The sequence below is a fragment of the Berghia stephanieae genome, chromosome 4 (assembly GCF_034508935.2).
Source record: "Berghia stephanieae isolate SIO BIC M18660-M18661 chromosome 4, UCSD_Bste_1.3, whole genome shotgun sequence".
NCBI classification, from domain to species: Eukaryota; Metazoa; Mollusca; class Gastropoda; order Nudibranchia; family Aeolidiidae; genus Berghia; species Berghia stephanieae.
The window spans coordinates 23044506-23066700 of NC_088363.1; the positions used below are offsets into that span (position 1 = coordinate 23044506).

Below are 22195 nucleotides of genomic sequence, written 5' to 3' on the forward strand. Positions count from 1 at the left end.
GACATCCCTCTTTTCCAGAGACTTAAAACTTAAAAACAGAAATCAGCTGGGAAAGTTGTACCAACAGTGTTTTTGGACATTAGCGGCATAATCCTCATTGGTTTCCTACCACATGGAACCACTGTCACCTCTGAACGGTACAAATAGACCTTGAAGCAACTGAGAGCAAGAATTCCTCGAGTTAGACTAGATTTGGAGATGGAGCGAGTATTGTTTCTTCATGAAAATGTCCTTCCATACACCAGTTCCAGGAAAAGGGAGGTAATTGCATCATTTTGATGTCTCATTCTCCTTACACACTAGACTTGACACTTTTGGACTTTCATCTTTTTGATCCACTGAAGGAAGCAATGAGGGGACAATGCTTTGAAGATGATGAAGAAGCCAAGACAGTTGTGAATAATTGTCCTAAAGTTCAGTCAACCCAGTTTTATGATGACGGGATACATTCTGTTACAAAAAGGTGGAGTGTGGCTATCGAGAGAGGCAGAGATTATGTTGAGAAATAGCATTCTACTTGGCTAATGCCACGCTTTAATTTGAGATATGATGCACGATATTGATTCAATTTGTTTTTAAAGTAATAAGCATACATTACTTTTTGACTCACACTCGTAAAATTTACTGATAATTTCCACTTTTTTAATATAGAACACTGCACGAAGTAGTTTTTTATTGTCTCTTGTATTAATGAATGCACTATAGATCTTGCTCAATATCATTGTGATTTTTAATGGTCATTTTAAAAAAATATTTTTTTAATCATTTGGCTTAGAGCCATAGAGCTCCTTTTTATATTATTATTTACTGTATTCCATGTTGTTGCTGCTGTTATTGTTGTTTTTGTTGTTATAGCATAAACATTTAGTCAACCCGAAGTATAAAGCATAAAGTACTTTGTTTTGTATTTTTGTTGTTCCGTTTTTAAAAAAATAATTGAGCCCACTATTTAAAAGCACAGCTAGATGCCTAATAATGTGATCTTGTATATTTTAAGATCTGAAATATCTTTATTTGTTGTTTTTTTTTGTTTTTTTGTTTTTTTTTGTGTGATACTTTTCTCTTTTTTTCTTAGTGTGATCCTGGTACCCATGGAAATAATCCTTCACTAATTATTTTCAACTAGAACACCATTCTAATCCACCTATAGTTGTTTTCATAAGTTCCAAACAATAACTCTACAAAAGAAACAAAAAGAAAATTACCATGCAAATTTGATGCTAGAAAGAGGATGGGGGGGGGGGGGGGGGGGGGGGCGACAAAAGTCAGTCAAACTATTAGTGATATCAAAAGCAAGTTTTAAATAAATTATGTGAAAAATTCATAACAAAACTTTGTTTTTCACGTTGTAGAAAAAAAATATTAATTGAAATAATTTTATCATTTAATATGTAACCAAAAAACAACGAAATGTTTTTTTGTTCCATTTTTCACCAAAATTAATAAATGACAAAAATACTAATAGTTTTTCAAGTCTGAAGTAAATCAATTCATCGTCTTATCCACCCTATCAGACTGTCAATCAGGTCACCATCCCTCCTGTCTCTCAGCGACCTCCATCATGGACACAACCCATTACCCTTATTAGTAACCAGGATGTTTACTCGACAGCTGGTTTCAACCAAAACCAATATGGTAGCATCCAGCAGCAACAACAACAACAACAGAGTCTCCCTCACATATCATATAACACACAAATCCAGCAGCCTCAGACAGTGTGGGCCCAGCAAGTGACACAGCCCCCTCCCCTGCCCAGGCCACCACTCAGATCGCGCCCACTTAGTGCCGGTGCTGCACGTAGGAATGTTCAGAATGTTCCACCAGTTGGACCAACCATTGGAAGAGGAGGTTTGACTTTTTTAAAGGGGCTATTAAAATGAGACCTCTATGTCCCAATATGTTAATGTATTGATAGGATGTAGCAAATCCAGAAATTTTATTTTAGTCTAAATTACAAAATTTTAAATGTATTGATATTTTTATTAGGGTTAATGAATACAGTTTCTTGCACATTTTGTAATGTTGCTCATTTTTACTTTAAATTAGATTCAATTATCAACATTGTTTCCCATTCAAATCTTGATTTTAAAAAAAATTGTCCAGAAACTTATTATAATATAATATGATTTTATGATAATCACTTTCTTGCCTCTATTTTTGCAGTGACAGGTGCATGGGTAAATCAACAACAAATGTCTAGGACATCTTCCATTCCGGATTTACAATTACAAGATAAGGTATGTAAATTTATTTTCCCTTCAGATCACTTATTATAAATTATGACAAAACTAATAATGATAATAGTAATAATAAATATAATAATAACAATGATAATATTAATAATATTGATATAGATACTACTACTACTACTACTACTACTACTACTACTACTACTACTACTACTACTACTACTACTACTACTACTACTTCTACTACTGCTACTACTACTACTACTACTACTACTACTACTACTACTATACTACTACTACTACTACTACTACTACTACTAATAATAATATATAATAATAATAATAATAATAATAATAATAATAATAATATTACTAGTAATAATGATAAGTATTATTGTTATTTTATTATTATTATTATTATTATTATTATTATTATTATTATTATTATTATTATTATTATTATTGTAGCATTTATATCATTATCATCCACTCTATCATATTTAAATCTGATAGGAGCAGAGAATTAATCTACTGACAGATGAGGTAACACGATTACGCAGCTTTGAGTTTGAATCAATCCGCAAGGATTCCTTAATACATCAACTACAGCAACAGATAGGTACAATGCAAGTAAGTTACTCATTAGATTGATGCATATCATCTCTAAACCTACACCTGTATATACTTTTGAAATGAGCAAGATGATCAGTTGAGATATCACAAATGTTTCACGTGATTCAAACAATGTTATACAGTGCAAGCCCTGCATAATGACATTGTCAGGGACCGGAAAATTATGTCATTATCCAGGGGTGTCGTTATCCTAGGGTTTTCAAAATGGTGGAAAAAGGGAGTGTGGAGAGACCCATGGTAATAACTTTGTGAGGCACAGACCAGTGTCTGTGATAAGACATGTCCCAATCATGTTAGAATGTGTATTTTTTCCTAGAGTTTACCAATTGATATTTCACTCTCCAGCTCAAACAGCTCTCTCTCTCTGTCATTTTCCCAGGGCTTGGGACTGGCATGAGTGCAGTAGTTTCGTTAAATGGCATTTGATAATACAACGGAAACCTTCTCAACTGCTGATTCCCTCTTGATTTGTCATTGATTGTTAATGATATTGTCAATAAACCACGTGTTGTGGCAAAGAACCTGAAAACGCGGAGCATCTGGTCGAGCGTTGTGTTGTGAAGTTGGATTTGTGACTGTACACAACTGGATAGACCATCATAATACTATTGTAGTGTGAGACCATTAGAAGCTGCTGCTGATGCCAGAGACCCTTGTGGTCAATTTCGACACTAATAGTTACCAAATAGAACCTCACTTGACCAAGGACTACAAACTGTTTGACTCCTATGAAAAACTCATCGGTTTTTATAGACAAAAAATGGACTACAGGAAAAAAATGTTATTAAAAAAATGAAATGTCACTAAACATGTATGTCCCTATTTCAGGGTTTTTATTACTCATGATACATAGCAAAAAAATCGGGACCAGAAGTCAATGTTGCTATCCAGGGGGTGTCGTTATCCAGAGGTTGCACTGTACATCATTTGAGTTTGTGTAGATTGTGGAGAAATGCTTTCCCTTTGCATCAAAGTATAAATGTTATCTGTGTTAAGTATAAAATTTATATCTGTGCCTCAACTGTCAAGGAAGCACTAAATTAAGTTTCTCTCAAGTTCGAGATGAACAAGAATTTAATCGAGTGTTTTGTTGTTGTTTTTAATTTTAATTTTTTTTTTTTTTTTTTTTTTGACTTTTTTGTTTGTTTGTTTTGTTAATTATTTTAATCAGTTGCTCTCTCCGATTAATGCTGCAACCCCCCCCCCCCAAAAACAAAACAAAACAGGGATACATTTTGGACCAACGGGCCTGAGGGACTATTTTTGTCATATAAACATCAACATGTAATTATAAAAATATCTAAAAGTAACAAATAAACGAAGAATAAATTTAAGAAAAAGATCTTAGTGAGACAGGTAACGAAAAGTAATGAAACCAAAAACGACTGAGCTCAGTGTATTTTTTAAATGTATTTATTTATTCATCTGATTTTTAAATTATATGAAATGGAAGATTGAGGTTTGGGTTTAATTTTTAAAAAAAAAAAAAAAAGGGGGGGGGGGGGGGGGGGGTCAGGGATGGAAAAGGAGTAAGGACTGATATGAAAAATAATATGACAAAGTTTGAAACCATATATGTTACAAAGTTATCAACAAAATCACCAGTAGCAACTTAAAATACTCCCATTCTTTAGTTGTCCAAAGCCACGATTAAGGTCCAATGAGTAGGATTTATCCTATTTTTCGTTAAATGGACAGTAACAGTTATTACTCACTGCCCTTTTGATAGAATGCTAGTCAAAACACTTTCCTTCTGCTACATCTAGCATACCTAGACTACTCAATTATTGTAGGATGGGCAGAGGGAATGATATACAAATTGTTTTTTCTTTAGTACAAACCATAAAGGTGCCTAATCACCGACTTGAACTCTCACATCCAATTTATATCATGTCGTAAATGTGATTCTAAAACCAGGGAACACGATACAATTGTTGTAGTCAAATTATGCCATGTCATTTTTTCCAGGCCAAGGCAAGTCAGGAGCCCTCAGTCATAATGGGAGGTAACGAGATGGATAACAACATGGCGGCTCAGCTGCTCCATTTGGAGACAGAGGTGAAGACCAAGAACCAGGAGATTCTAACTCTCAAGGAACAGGTAAAGTTTTACCTTTTTTGTTAACATCAACACCTTGTTTTATAACAACAAAGACCTCAGTAGTTCTGGGCAGAAAACAATTAAGCCTTTGTACAGCTCATGCACTATACTTTTGGCGATTTTCAATGCTATTTAAACAGGTCTATTATCAATTATTATCCTTATGTACAACTGTGGTACGCGGGGTCTTTCAAAAAAGAATTTGAACACCCTGGACTCCCTTCATCTCAAACAATTGAGACGAGTTATTGGGGTACATTGGCCAAACAAAATCAGTAATGAGAATGTATATGACAGATGCAGAGTACAACCAGTCAGTACACGAATAAAGAAACAAAGATGGAAACTGTTTGGACACTGGCTCTAACGAGATGAAAATATTCCAACACAAACCTCAATGGATGATTATTTCAAGCAAGGAACCAAATATAGAGGGCGTACACCAACTTCACTTCCAACATTGAATCAAGATCTCAAAAAATATCAGATATGTTTAGAAACAACAACCGAAGATGATTTCAACAACACAAGGAAATATCCAATTGCCTTAATACACATGATGACATTCAAAAGCTAAGAACACTTGCACTGGACAGTGATTTCTGGAAATAAATTACTAACTGGATATTAGAAACAGACTGACACACTCAAAGTAACACTTTTCATGGATCTTATTTGACCAAGAGGGCTAATTGAAGATCCTGGGTAGAGTCCCACTCAGTGGTGCAAAGTTGAGTCCTTGGAAGAGGCTCTTTACTCATATTCTCTCACCATACTCAGGTGTCAAATGAGTACTTTGCTATTAACAATGTTGTCTCTGCCAGATAAAATGGTAATATCGCCTAATAGGCATCATGACTTGTCCTTCATGTTAAGTGTTGCTGTTGGCAAGGGACCCCTTGTAAAGCACTTTTAGCATGTTTATTGGATATTGCGCTATATAACAGCTCGAGTTTTTTTTTTTTCCAATAGATTTCATAACTTGTATTGCTCAGCCTGATTTTTGTGTCAAAATATTTGATTTTTCTGAAAATATTCAATTTTCTCATTCTTTGTCCAGGCTAACCGATTCCAGTCAGACAGATCCAGCAGCCCCCATCTCCTCCGACAAGAACTTGGTGAAAGAGTGAAAGAAATTTCGCAGCTAAGGAGTGAACTGGAGCGTGTAAAGAAAGACAAAAACATCACATCTGGTTTGGTGACACAAATGCAGAGGGATATGTCAAATAAGGTAAAATCCATTTGATATTTAAATAGACCTGAGCTTAATCTCTTTTTATTTCTAATGCTTACAAAAAAAGCAGCACTTCATTTGTCCTCGTGAATTTGGTTTTACTTAAAGCTTCTATCTACATATAATTTTCATTTTTCAATTTGTGTATTGTTTGTCTGAAGTCTTTAAATATAATCAATCTATTTCTCTAAAATGTATTCATTCTGATTCGTTGATAGATTAATTTCAAGCTTGCTTGGTTACGTTTATTTTAGCTTGATTTTAATTTCCTTGCCTTAAAACTAAAATGTAATGACTGACATTGTAAGTGATCTGCCATTATTCTTTTCATCCAAGAAAGAATGCACAATGAGATCAGAAAATGAGAATGTGTGATTTGATTTTTACATTTATTATTGTTGTTAAATGTGTTTGAATGCTTATGTGTCTGTTTCTAAGTGAGGTTAGTATGAGAGAGAGAGAGAGAGAGAGAGAGAGAGAGAGAGAGAGAGAGAGAGAGAGAGAGAGAGAGAGAGAGAGAGAGAGAGAGAGAGAAGAGGAGTTTATATATGTCGTGGGTGTGTGTGTGTGTGTGTGTGCGCGTATGTGCGTGGTGTGTTAGTTTGTTTATGGAAGTATCTATATGTGATTTTGGGAATATAATTAGAATTACATTTGCCTGCAAATTCATTTTTCTTAATGGATAATTTTAGGAAGAAGATGAATATGTCGACGGTGAAGAGTATGTAAGTTTTACTTATGGATTCACATCGATAAGAAATACAAGCACCTATAGAGATCGCTATATATAGCTTGCTTGCCTCCACAGTCAGTCACAATTTTAAGCAAACACTCATTGGTCAGGTCACTTTTATTATGGAGAGGATAGTGATATTCGATACAGATAAATTGATTAAACACATCTTTATTCAACTGTTATAGCCCATTTTTTATCTTTTTTTTTTCCGAAATCATATTCATACTTTCAAAATACATTTAATCATGTGCATGCTGATATTAGTTGTTTTTTTTTATCAACCCCAGCTATTTCCCTTCTCAGTTAGGATTATTTTTCAATATTATTTCTTTTTAATATTTCAATTGTTATTTACTAAAAGTTTTATATCTTCATTTATGTATCGTAAATTTGTATATTATGTCACAGAAATTGATAATAAGTAAAACATTAGCACAGCTATTTGTTGCATTTTTGTTTGAAACGCTTTGAGTATTTTTCATTTTAAACAAAAAACTCGATATCTGAAATACTGGTATTGGGATTGGTTTTCATGTGGATAAAGTATATTTATTATTCCCAATACTTGATATTGATAATAATAATAATAATAATAATAATAATAATAATAATAATAATAATAATAATAATAATAATAATAATAATAATAATAATAATAATAATAATAATAATAATAATAATAATAATAATAATAATAATAATAATAATAATAAAATGACATTTGTATAGTGCCTTACCCCGATTTCAACAGGCTCTAGGCATTTAAACTGATAATTTTGGTATTCTTTTTTCTCTCTTCCTCTATGTGCGGCTATGTGGTCTAGTGGTATGACACTCACTTTCAGATCGGAAGGTCCTGGGTTCAAGCCTCACTTGGCGCATAGTTGAGTCCTTGGAGAAGGCTCTTTACTCACATTCTCTCGCTGTACTCAGGTGTAAAATGAGTACCTGGCCGTTAACAGCGTTGTCTCTGTCCAAAAAAATGGTAATATTGCCTAACAGGCGTCATGTCCCGTCCTTCATGTAAAATGTTGCTGTTGGCCAGGGACGCTTAGTGGGTATGGCGCTATATAAAAAGCTCTTTTTAAAAAAAAATGTCAACCTTCTATTCACATTGCCATTTGATATAAAAAATAAAGTAATTTAACAGACCACGGATGGCTTGAAAGTAAGGTGGTGGCAATTATAGGCTTATGGTGTCTTTATCTGAGTCTGAGTATCTTTTCAAAGCAAATAAGGCTTTATACACTTACACCATGAAGAACCAGATTTGAGCACCCCTGTAGGCATCTTGTTTATCCCTTGATCAAGAACTTTTGATCCTATTACTCAGTTTGTGGCACTGTGGGTGGTGGTTTGCTTATTCATCCAAGGGGGAATTTTTTCTTTCAAGTCTATCTCAAAATAGGGAAATACAATCCAAGCATCTGCGCCAGTGCAGCACATCAAAGTGAAAATATGGGCTTAGTTTCTTGTTCAAGAATAGAAGGAAATTTTAACAGCGGAGTTCAAATCTGGGTCCTCTATCTCTCCTATGCTTTCATATTAAGAATATAAATATTTCAATCAACAAATATGCTAAATCACCAAGCATTACATATTCTGTCTTTCGGCACAAATGGGTGGTTAATGATATTGTCCATAAGTGCCTTAATAAAACCCAAGTTGGACAGGATTCAGTGAAAGTCAACTCTATTCAGCTATCTTGTTTTCATAATAATAATAATAATAATGAAACATTGAAATTATCTTTTGCTAAAAGTTCAATCATCTTTAGGTTTTCATTCCATATAAAGAGGGCGGACTCATTTCAAAGTATAGATTCATATAAATATATCTTTTATGAGTCGATTTTGATTAAGCAAATGTTCCATTTGAGTTACACTCTATTTAAATGCCTTTCACTTTAATAATAAAGTTTATCTCTTTAAAACGTTTCCCTTTATTAAATCATTAAAAGACTCATAATATTCATATTTTATTCCAGTCATGATTTTTCCCGTTTAGATAGTTATAGACATAAGAGAATGCATTTGTAATTGGGTATGTTTGAAAGAGTTTTATAGAATGTTGCTGTATCACCATAATTCAGAAAAGTGAGTGGAGCAGGCACTTATGTTGGTAACAACAAGATATGAAGTGAGTAGAAAAGTGCCAGAAGACAATAGAGAATAAAAAATTTTTTCGCGGCGGTGGTGGGGTTTGAACCTGCGACCTTATTGGTACGACAACTCCGCCTGGCAGGTGAGAGCGTGGCTCTACCGTGTGAGCTATCCACGAACACCAAAATATTCGTTTCAAACCCAAAGTCATTTCTAGATCCCTCTCTCACCCACTTCTTGAGATCGCCGATTCGTTCGCCACCATCGCGAAGTAATTTTGACCAGCAGTTAAGCTTAATAGCCAATATTCTCATCACAAACATATAACATAGAAACGATTGAGACATTGAGTATGCTCCGGTGTATGGGGTAAATTTTGAATTTTTGAAAAAAAATTTTTATTCTCTATTGTCTTCTGGCACTTTTCTACTCACTTCATATCTTGTTGTTACCAACATAAGTGCCTGCTCCACTCACTTTTCTGAATTAAAAATTCACCCCATACACCGGAGCATACTCAATGTCTCAATCGTTTCTATGTTATATGTTTGTGATGAGAATATTGGCTATTAAGCTTAACTGCTGGTCAAAATTACTTCGCGATGGTGGCGAACGAATCGGCGATCTCAAGAAGTGGGTGAGAGAGGGATCTAGAAATGACTTTGGGTTTGAAACGAATATTTTGGTGTTCGTGGATAGCTCACACGGTAGAGCCACGCTCTCACCTGCCAGGCGGAGTTGTCGTACCAATAAGGTCGCAGGTTCAAACCCCACCACCGCCGCGAAAAAATTTTTTATTCTCTATTGTCTTCTGGCACTTTTCTACTCACTTCATATCTTGTTGTTACCAACATAAGTGCCTGCTCCACTCACTTTTCTGAATTAAAAATTCACCCCATACACCGGAGCATACTCAATGTCTCAATCGTTTCTATGTTATATGTTTGTGATGAGAATATCGGCTATTAAGCTTAACTGCTGGTCAAAATTACTTCGCGATGGTGGCGAACGAATCGGCGATCTCAAGAAGTGGGTGAGAGAGGGATCTAGAAATGACTTTGGGTTTGAAACGAATATTTTGGTGTTCGTGGATAGCTCACACGGTAGAGCCACGCTCTCACCTGCCAGGCGGAGTTGTCGTACCAATAAGGTCGCAGGTTCAAACCCCACCACCGCCGCGAAAAATTTTTATTCTCTATTGTCTTCTGGCACTTTTCTATTCACTTCATATCTTGTTGTTACCAACATAAGTGCCTGCTCCACTCACTTTTCTGAATTAAAATTCACCCCATACACCGGAGCATACTCAATGTCTCAATCGTTTCTATGTTATATGTTTGTGTTGAGAATATTGGCTATTAAGCTTAACTGCTGGTCAAAATTATTCGCGATGGTGGTGTACGAACGAATCGGCGGTCTCAAGAAGTAGGTGAGAGAGGGATCTAGTAATGACTTTGAGTTTGAAACGAATATTTTTGTGTTCGTGGATAGCTCACACGGTAGAGCCACGCTCTCACCTGCCAGGCGGAGTTGTCGTACCAATAAGGTCGCAGGTTCAAACCCCACACCGCCGCGAAAAATTTTTATTCTCTATTGTCTTCTGGCACTTTTCTATTCACTTCATATCTTGTTGTTACCAACATAAGTGCCTGCTCCACTCACTTTTCTGAATTAAAATTCACCCCATACACCGGAGCATACTCAATGTCTCAATCGTTTCTATGTTATATGTTTGTGTTGAGAATATTGGCTATTAAGCTTAACTGCTGGTCAAAATTATTCGCGATGGTGGTGTACGAACGAATCGGCGGTCTCAAGAAGTAGGTGAGAGAGGGATCTAGTAATGACTTTGAGTTTGAAACGAATATTTTTGTGTTCGTGGATAGCTCACACGGTAGAGCCACGCTCTCACCTGCCAGGCGGAGTTGTCGTACCAATAAGGTCGCAGGTTCAAACCCCACCACCGCCGCGAAAAATTTTTATTCTCTATTGTCTTCTGGCACTTTTCTATTCACTTCATATCTTGTTGTTACCAACATAAGTGCCTGCTCCACTCACTTTTCTGAATTAAAATTCACCCCATACACCGGAGCATACTCAATGTCTCAATCGTTTCTATGTTATATGTTTGTGTTGAGAATATTGGCTATTAAGCTTAACTGCTGGTCAAAATTATTCGCGATGGTGGTGTACGAACGAATCGGCGGTCTCAAGAAGTAGGTGAGAGAGGGATCTAGTAATGACTTTGAGTTTGAAACGAATATTTTTGTGTTCGTGGATAGCTCACACGGTAGAGCCACGCTCTCACCTGCCAGGCGGAGTTGTCGTACCAATAAGGTCGCAGGTTCAAACCCCACCACCGCCGCGAAAAATTTTTATTCTCTATTGTCTTCTGGCACTTTTCTATTCACTTCATATCTTGTTGTTACCAACATAAGTGCCTGCTCCACTCACTTTTCTGAATTAAAATTCACCCCATACACCGGAGCATACTCAATGTCTCAATCGTTTCTATGTTATATGTTTGTGTTGAGAATATTGGCTATTAAGCTTAACTGCTGGTCAAAATTATTCGCGATGGTGGTGTACGAACGAATCGGCGGTCTCAAGAAGTAGGTGAGAGAGGGATCTAGTAATGACTTTGAGTTTGAAACGAATATTTTTGTGTTCGTGGATAGCTCACACGGTAGAGCCACGCTCTCACCTGCCAGGCGGAGTTGTCGTACCAATAAGGTCGCAGGTTCAAACCCCACCACCGCCGCGAAAAATTTTTATCTCTATTGTCTTCTGGCACTTTTCTATTCACTTCATATCTTGTTGTTACCAACATAAGTGCCTGCTCCACTCACTTTTCTGAATTAAAATTCACCCCATACACCGGAGCATACTCAATGTCTCAATCGTTTCTATGTTATATGTTTGTGTTTAGAATATTGGCTATTAAGCTTAACTGCTGGTCAAAATTATTCGCGATGGTGGTGTACGAACGAATCGGCGGTCTCAAGAAGTAGGTGAGAGAGGGATCTAGTAATGACTTTGAGTTTGAAACGAATATTTTTGTGTTCGTGGATAGCTCACACGGTAGAGCCACGCTCTCACCTGCCAGGCGGAGTTGTCGTACCAATAAGGTCGCAGGTTCAAACCCACCACCGCCGCGAAAAATTTTTATTCTCTATTGTCTTCTGGCACTTTTCTATTCACTTCATATCTTGTTGTTACCAACATAAGTGCCTGCTCCACTCACTTTTCTGAATTAAAATTCACCCCATACACCGGAGCATACTCAATGTCTCAATCGTTTCTATGTTATATGTTTGTGTTGAGAATATTGGCTATTAAGCTTAACTGCTGGTCAAAATTATTCGCGATGGTGGTGTACGAACGAATCGGCGGTCTCAAGAAGTAGGTGAGAGAGGGATCTAGTAATGACTTTGAGTTTGAAACGAATATTTTTGTGTTCGTGGATAGCTCACACGGTAGAGCCACGCTCTCACCTGCCAGGCGGAGTTGTCGTACCAATAAGGTCGCAGGTTCAAACCCCACCACCGCCGCGAAAAATTTTTATTCTCTATTGTCTTCTGGCACTTTTCTATTCACTTCATATCCTGTATGTTATATGTTTGTGATGAGAATATTGGCTATTAAGCTTAACTGCTGGTCAAAATTACTTCGCGATGGTGGCGAACGAATCGGCGATCTCAAGAAGTGGGTGAGAGAGGGATCTAGAAATGACTTTGGGTTTGAAACGAATATTTTGGTGTTCGTGGATAGCTCACACGGTAGAGCCACGCTCTCACCTGCCAGGCGGAGTTGTCGTACCAATAAGGTCGCAGGTTCAAACCCCACCACCGCCGCGAAAAATTTTTTTATTCTCTATTGTCTTCTGGCACTTTTCTACTCACTTCATATCTTGTTGTTACCAACATAAGTGCCTGCTCCACTCACTTTTCTGAATTAAAAATTCACCCATACACCGGAGCATACTCAATGTCTCAATCGTTTCTATGTTATATGTTTGTGATGAGAATATTGGCTATTAAGCTTAACTGCTGGTCAAAATTACTTCGCGATGGTGGCGAACGAATCGGCGATCTCAAGAAGTGGGTGAGAGAGGGATCTAGAAATGACTTTGGGTTTGAAACGAATATTTTGGTGTTCGTGGATAGCTCACACGGTAGAGCCACGCTCTCACCTGCCAGGCGGAGTTGTCGTACCAATAAGGTCGCAGGTTCAAACCCCACCACCGCCGCGAAAAAAATTTTTATTCTCTATTGTCTTCTGGCACTTTTCTACTCACTTCATATCTTGTTGTATCACCATAAAAAGTGTTGGGCTCATGATATCTAAAAATAGAAAAAGTAGATTTATTTAAGGTAAGCTCGGGGGTTAGAATAGATTTATTAATTGTCTATTGTTTTTTGTTTGTTTATCATTGTAATCCCCAATCGTAATTGCAGAGAGAAATTGACTACCTTAATCTGCTGGCAGAACAGGTATTTCTTCAAGAATTCTTTGAACGGACAATCCTTTTAATCTTCTCAAAGCTTATTCCTGTATCTTAACAATGCATTTATAAAAGCTGTATTCATTTGGCCTATGTATATTAACATACTGTGAACCATAAACTGTTGTAAATCTGTAACTAATTAAACATGTTTGGTGAAACGTTTAACTCACTTGATCCTGGAACTTGAAAATGTGAGCTATTGAACCTCTCTCTTTTTAAAATTAACAAGATATTTACCAGCAAATCAAATTCGAAACTCTTGCTCAAGAGTGGATCTGACTGTAATGTCATCTTTTCTAATTCACACCTAATTCTATTATCTGTATCGGTTGGTTGTTGGATGATAATTCACAGTGAGTTAAAAGTTACACGACAATGGGTGACAGGGTGACGCTTTGAGAATCACATCTTGGTGTGTTATTTCTGTCTTTTCCAAGAGGTGGATTCAAAAGTCTTCCCATGAAGAAAATAATCACATTTTTCATATTAGACTCTTACGCTGATTTACCCTGATTCATATTCATATTGTTGATGTTTTTATTTTAGCATCCAAAGCCTAGTGAAATTTTAATTATGGTCACATCAACTCTTTTTTTCACACTTTTTAATTTTTGTTCACATCGGCTTCTTATTATCGTATTCAGTTTTATGCGTTGTTGTCATAGAACATTTACTATGGTGAATCACATTAAATACTGTCATTTTTTAAATCATAGTACTATGAGTATTTTATAAGTGTTCTCTATTTTCTGCCTAATTTGAATCACACTTATAATATTTGGAATCTATATATGATTTTGACTTACAGCATTTATGTGACAACTTAATTACCTCCCTGATAAATAATTCCATTAAAGAAATTGAAGCATAGCTTACTAAAAAAAAAGAAGATGTCATCTCATTCCTCCTTACTTCATTACTAACTATGTCTGGACCCCTTTACATCTACCTGGGATTATTGGTCTTTGATGAATTATACTAAGCTAATTATCAAATTGTCTGTAGCTGTTGACCGTAAAAGATGCCGTTAAACAAAAATGAACTTAACAGTTTCAAAAGAACAAAATAGGTACCAAGGAAAGCTGTTTTTGTCTTTCCAGAATGTATGTATTGTAATGCTGTTTACAGCGTTTTGTTTTTAACAGAAGAAGGTTTTATGTCAGAAATGTTCCTTGTTACATATTGCGTTCTCTTTTTGAAGTTGTTTTGATATTCACTTTTTTTCACAACTAAAATGGTGAATACGATTCCAGGGATATATGGGCCTGCTATATGGGCATTGATAACTTTAGTCAGAAACTGTCAATGACTATTAACACAGTAACCCATTCACATGGCTTTTCAGGGCTCAATTTCATTCTTGTCTGATATAATATTATATATATCCATTTTGACAATGAGAGCAATAACCACAACGCAACTCGAGATTCAGTCAAACCGTGTTACTTCTGTCTTTTTGAAAACGTTTAGGTCTGCGTTTATAACCAGATAAATGTGAACAACTGTGTCAATCTGGTATTATGGCAAGATGAGCCAGCGGATGAGAATTGATTTACAAGTCATAATAACAAAATCTCGTGTTAAAATTTTTCATTGCAGCTTAGAAGTATGATTAGGTGTGTATAAAACAGTGCCAGACAAAGCAGGAAGAAAAATACAACAACAACAAAAAAGACCATTAAACACAAAAAAATAATTAAAAAAAAATTTTTTTTTAATCACCCTGCAATGACTGAGTACCGAACCACAGACCTCCTGATTACCTGCCAGATATGCTCACGTTCAAGTTCAAATCCATGCGATGCAAATGGCTTACTGTGCCCATCACTGCAAATCTTATACGATTACACCACAAAGGTTATCTGATAGTTAGGACGATTTAATATGTATATTCTTCACTTTTGCAGCTTGTAAGACTACATTGTCTCCTCAGTTAAAAGCTTTAATTAAATTCAAAAATTGTGATTTAGATTTTATATAGGCTTTCTTCATTCTGATATAATACATACCAAATACCAAAAGTCTGTTCTCTTTCTGGATTTAAAGTGATATATTAGCGTTTTTACTGGGTTTTTAAAAATTGAAAAATAGATCCTGGGAAATAGTTTCATCAACAATGTATAACTGGGTATTTTCACGTTATCCTCGTAATAATTATTGCCAGGACAGATCTATTATAGTAGTTCCTGTAGCTGTAATGTTATATCTTGTGGTGGCTAGCTAGTAATTATTGATGTTAGTTTTTCAGATTGATGATGACAATCAATGACAATGGTGATAATATTTGATGCTACTGATGATAGTTATATAAGACACATTTAATGATGATTAAAATGACAATGACAATGGCAGCGATGCTGCTGCTGATGAGGCGGTGGTAGTGGTGTGGGTCGTGGTGATGATGATGGTGATGATGATGAAGATTATGTGATGATATTGATGATGTTGGTGGTGGTGATGGTGATGTTTATCATAACAGCAATTCCAATGCAGCTCAGTTAAATGAAAGTTCTGGGTAATACACAACTGAATTATTTTGTTCAAAATTAAAATGGCTTTGGTCTAGTAAATTCATGTGGAATAGGATATGATTCACAAGCAAAGGGACTGCCCCCAAGTTCATTCGAGATTTTTCCTGACCCCTTTGCCCACCACTATCAGCGAATGGGTAGCTGGGCCTGTTGGATCTAGTGGATAGTTCTTTTTTAAATTGGATAGCAAGCAATTGTTACTGTCTATTGAATTTTGCAAAAAATTGAATAATATCCTGCTATGTGGACCTTATGGCTCTAAAGGACTTTAAGATGAAAGACTGTGAGAAAGTGGAGATTACTAAGTGTTTACTTCGCACCACATTATTATCAAGGGTCGTATTATCAATATGATTTGATAAAGTACAATGTGATCATTAATTACGCTAATAGTGTTTGCGCGAATTAAAGGCTTGACATATGAAAACAAAACGTTTTGTACAAATGTCGATTTGCAAATAGCTACAACTCATATCACGAGCTAATGGTTGAAAAGCTTTGAATATATTCATTACATAATTGTTATGGTCATGCTAGATGTGTTTAGTAAAGAGATGTTAGTATTTTAATTGATTCTTATATTACCTCATTTTCCTAGATCTGTGTCACATTGATTTATTATTTTCTCCATTCTGCACAGTTTTCTCTTTGTCAAATTTAAGCAACAAAAACCTTAGCATGTTATTATGTCTTTTAAAATGTCTACACAATAATATTATTGATATAAAAATCAACTGATACTTATTTTTGCTTTATGTAAATACAACAGCCCAGCTTTCATTAGGAAGTCTCATCTCATTTATTCATTAGTTTTCATCCTAAACGATTAAAACATTTTTTAATTTTCAACCAGTTCTGATATTTTAATTTGCTCTACACAATGAACACAAAATAACCCTTGACATTATAATATAATTGTTTTTCAATATTGATTGAATACAAGGGACACTCTTCATACTTTTGAGTGAAAAGCGTGCTTTAGTTAACTCAGCCTTACATGGGGTATACTTCATATCTCATGATATCCTTTTTTAAAAACATTTTAGTAAAATGAATCGGTTTCTGTTTATCACAGGACAACACAATCAGTAAGCTGACAAGAGAGATCGAGGTTCTCAAGAAAGATATCCGGGAGCGAGACATCCAAAGTGCAAGGGTATGTTTTTCAAATTGTAATATTGGATTGCCACTTTGTGATAATGTTTGTTTTTTATTTTTTTTTTTATTTTTTTTTTGGGGGGGGGGGGGGTTACTATATCTCTGCATTATGAATTATATATCTCGAGCTGATTTCATATATTTGCAAGACTTAAAATCATCCTAAACATTTCTAAATTTTCTGACAATTTTTTACAATCGTGTAAACATCTTATGTGTGCTTTTATTCTCATTTTCTCTTTTTACTTTTGAAAAATGTTGCTTTTTATCTTTACTTTCTCATGAAGCGTCAGCGTTTTCTAAAATATATCCATCATTTATCTTTTTAATTATATATTTCATGAGTGATTCCTCATTTCATTTAATTAAAAAACAATATAACAACATTTCTCTTTGAAGGAAGTACCTCCTTATTTGCGCAGCGAAGTGGTAAGGCTTCGAAATACAACTTTTATTTTTGCTTTAAACAATGTATATCAATTATAATCAGCTGACATTTTTTTCTATAAATCTTTGTTTACAAATGCATGAAAATTGGAAGAAGATAAGTGAAATGAACAAAAAGAAAATTCAAAACAGAAGTATTAGGAAGCGTAGTATAGTGAAACCACAAAAATGTGTTATAACATAGATATGCATAGAAATGATTGAAGTAAGAGATTTAAATTAGCAAAGAGAACTCAAATCCTTGATATCAACTTTGGATTCATCAGCCCAGCCATTTCATCATTAGATGCATGTATTAGTTAAAAAGTCCCAATAAATTATGGATGGCTATGGTGACAAATCTATTCAGGAAAACCCAATCAGGCAGAAGTATTAACAAACTAAAAACGATATAAAAATCCAATAGACATGATCAGTTTCGCCACATATCAAAATAAAGCAACTTCTTACAATCGTTTAAGTCAATATCTATAGACATGAAGGATAATCTTGATTCAAAATTGAAGTGTTTGCGATCACAGGCATCGATGTACTCATTTGTTGTAGAGTTTACATATCATTCTTTGCCTTGATAAAAATAAATTGGTCAGGGATAATATATATTTAATTTCAATTTCAGCATAATGGCATGATGTTTTTCTTCTTAGCAAAATAATAACTAGAATCTTGACATTTCATATCCTGCATGTTCTCAATAAAGTCAAGCCTGCATGTCACATTGTCTTGATAAGTGCAATTATTTCTTGTTTTACTCTCTCTCTTTACCAAACATTTTCAGAATTGTTCCCGTAGTGTCATAAGAAACATAAAAGTCAAAAGCAATAAGAACATATCATTATACATAATTTTGCGCAGCAAAACAATTTTTACAAAACAGCGTTAAGTTTTAACAGCTGTACCAAACATTTTTCTTCAAATTTTAGAATGTACATTAGAAAAGTTTTTACAGCTGTACCAAACATTTTTCTTCAAATTTTAGAATGTACATTAGAAAAGTTTTTACAGCTGTACCAAACATTTTTCTTCAAATTTTAGAATGTACATTACAAAAGTTTTTACAGCTGTACCAAACATTTTTCTTCAAATTTTAGAATGTACATTAAAAAGTTTTTACAGCTGTACCAAACATTTTTCTTCAAATTTTAGAATGTACATTAGAAAAGTTTTTACAGCTGTACCAAACATTTTTCTTCAAATTTTAGAATGTACATTACAAAAGTTTTTACAGCTGTACCAAACATTTTTCTTCAAATTTTAGAATGTACATTAGAAAAGTTTTTACAGCTGTACCAAACATTTTTCTTCAAATTTTAGAATGTACATTAGAAAAGTTTTTACAGCTGTACCAAACATTTTTCTTCAAATTTTAGAATGTACATTAGAAAAGTTTTTACAGCTGTACCAAACATTTTTCTTCAAATTTTAGAATGTACATTAGAAAAGTTTTTACAGCTGTACCAAACATTTTTCTTCAAATTTTAGAATGTACATTAGAAAAGTTTTTACAGCTGTACCAAACATTTTTCTTCAAATTTTAGAATGTACATTAGAAAAGTTTTAACAGCTGTACCAAACATTTTTCTTCAAATTTTAGAATGTACATTAGAAAAGTTTTTACAGCTGTACCAAACATTTTTCTTCAAATTTTAGAATGTACATTACAAAAGTTTTTACAGCTGTACCAAACATTTTTCTTCAAATTTTGGAATGTACATTACAAATAAAGTTGGTAAAGAGAGGGTTAAGCACAGCATAGCTGGGGATAGTGAGGTCAATTTGATGAACTAAAATATTGATAATTATAAGACTTTAATTCCATAACGTTAACGGTCAACCTTCCACAGCCTCTGACTCAAAATCAACCTAACATTAAAAAGGCAGATGAAAACCAACCAGGGGATGTTAGTGAAAATGACGTAATTATCATTTGTAGATCATTTTCAAAACAATTTTTAGATTGCCACTGCATTTTTTACATGCTCAAAAGTAGATTTCAAAAAGACATATTTCAGTATAACTTAGACTTTTAATTGCCATAAGAAATCATTTAAAAATTTTAGAATAGTTTTATATTTTATCTTAAAATAGCACTTGCGCTTGCTCAGTCGAATGTGTGACTTCAGAATGCTGTTTCATAAAATGGAATGGGAAAGTTAATACATGCTCAGTTTGAATCACAGATAGTAAGTCAAGATTGTAATGAAACAAAATCTGTATTCTGTTGGCAATTGTTTTGTTTTTTAAACCTTTGAATGAGATGGAAATATTGGTTCTGCAACCTGTGAATGTTATGAGGTTAACTACTGTAAAGCCATTTTCCTAAGTTAGATTTGATTCTACCTTATCATATATATATATTATATATGATTTTTTTTTTCTTTTGGAAATTGATTTAGGAAAATTTTACAAATTTCTGATTTTATTAATATATAAATGCTTATTGTTCGACTGGGTCTGTATATCAGCTGCTTTTGGAACTTCTTTTGAACACTTAAAAGCTTATTTACATCATTCACAGAAAAATGATAAATCCTTATGTTTTTATCCATGCTGGCCCTAACGCTTATATTATATATAGAGAGAATCGGTTTCCAGGGATTTGTCAATGTGATTTCTTTTTAGGGAATTTATTTGGCGTCAACAATTTTGATGAGGAATTTGTTTTTTTCATTCTTAGCGAGTGGATTGTTGCAGTTATGATTGGAAGGATTGTATAATTCTGTTTTTTTTTTCTTTTTCTTTCTTTTTTGTTGTTTTTGTCTGTTTTTTGGGGTTTTTTGTTCAAGATTATATGCTTTTGATCTGAACTTTGTATTTGTAAATATTTTCCTGAAGACTTGATTTGATGAATACGTGATTGGTGGGAAGATATGGTTATGTTTGACTTAGGTTCTTAATTTGGCTTAGGACTGAAAACATTCAAGAACCTTAACCCACTAACATAATTTGACCATAATCTCATTTTTTTACATCAATGTTAATCCTTATGTTAAGCAGTTTTCATTTTGTTTGTTTATGTCATTAAAATGAAACATAAAAGTTTATTTATTTAAGAAGTGTTTAATTTCATTTAACACCAAGCAGATAGTAGCTATTTCTCAGAGTGTTCTGTATCATTTTATGTACACATAAATATGAATAATTGTAGATGATGTTTTTTTTTTGTTTTTTGTTTTGTTTTTTTTTATTTTGCTTTATTTTTAATAGTTAAGGAAAAACTTTCTTTTTACTCAAGTCTTGAATGAGAGATAGCATTATTCAATAATTTTGACCACATTAATATATACATATTGCATTAGATTGAATCAAAGTTTCTACAAAACTGCCTTCTCAGTGCTGTGATAACCTTTTGCATTCCTTTTATCAATTTATCTCTCTTATAGAATATTTGATATCAGACTGATGATTTTATAGAAGCCTATGTTGTTTTTGTAGTAACCTACATTTTTATATTTTTGTAAAATATTAAAATTATCATCATCATCATCACCACCATCAGAACCACCACCATTATCATCACTATCACTATCATCATCATCATCATCATCATCATCATCATCATCATCATCATCATCATCATCTCATCCTGTTTGTAATGCAGACCATTAGTTGGTACTTAATTGAATTGATTATATATATTTTTATTTATTTACAAAAATTCATCACTATTCGACAGCCTAACTATTTAGATCGTTTTCTGTTTTGCTCCTAGAATAATTATTTAGATTATCAGCAAAAAAACTAAATTGGTTGCTTTTTAAAGACATCCTTTATGAATGAATTGTATAAATCTGTGGATTTGTATTTTGATTGTTTGAAAATGAATAATCTACAATTTGTAATAAAAAAGTCAAACTAAAAAATGTTTGTAGGAAATACGGATTTGGTGACATCGTATGACATGTCAATGTTTTTTACCCTGTTAGTTGTTAAGAAGAGCAATATAGTTGTTTTGTATTTTTTACTCTTGTGTTTAGATTTCCAAACAAGCTCATTATCATAGCACATCATTGGTAACACTCATACGTGAAACAATTTAGAACACAAGAGTAGTGTCTTATTATTGTGCAGGAAAATTGTGATCATTGTTCATGTGGTCTGTTATATTTTGACTGAGATAGATGCTTTGTGATTAATTCTAATTTTAATTTTAAAGATTATTTGAATGAACTGAATGCCGTAAGATGTCAATATTTATTTCTCTTATACTGCTGAATAATGTTTTATTTTAAATTCCTAATTGTGATTAGCCAAATATAAGCCAGTAGTGTGCAGATGTGAATGTTAACTGTACGCCTAGTTTTTTGTCTTAAAGAAAAACTGTTTTTTCCAAACCACAAGTAGTCTCTTGGAGCCACAAGACCCATGGAGCCGGACTTTATCCCGTCTCGACAGCATCAAATGGACAGTAGCAATTGCTTGCTTCCCTTTGAATAGGACCCTAGTCTATTCCAACTGGGATTGATTATATTCTATTTGGTTGTGATGGGAGTGCTATACCACTCAGAGGACTTCTTCCCTCCCCCCGCCTCCGCCCTCTTGAAATAAAATGTATAAT

At 34.1% G+C, this 22195-nt stretch overlaps 1 protein-coding gene across 8 annotated transcripts in view; it reads left to right on the forward strand.

The window, feature by feature from the left end:
- Window positions 1–22195, forward strand: part of LOC144970255 (forkhead-associated domain-containing protein 1-like) — a 48691-nt gene that overhangs the window by 2062 nt on the left and 24434 nt on the right. The window contains exons 3-11 of one of the 8 annotated variants that reach the window (XM_078909700.1): window positions 1515–1848; window positions 2164–2237; window positions 2703–2819; window positions 4791–4922; window positions 5983–6153; window positions 13452–13487; window positions 17108–17188; window positions 17590–17619; window positions 19482–19553. In XM_078909700.1, the coding sequence (XP_078765826.1) occupies window positions 1515–1848; window positions 2164–2237; window positions 2703–2819; window positions 4791–4922; window positions 5983–6153; window positions 13452–13487; window positions 17108–17188; window positions 17590–17619; window positions 19482–19553 (1047 nt within the window). The remainder of the gene's footprint in view (window positions 1–1514; window positions 1849–2163; window positions 2238–2702; window positions 2820–4790; window positions 4923–5982; window positions 6154–13451; window positions 13488–17107; window positions 17189–17589; window positions 17620–19481; window positions 19554–22195) is intronic. The other 7 variants (XM_078909704.1, XM_078909701.1, XM_078909702.1 and 4 more) reach the window with 7 other exon arrangements.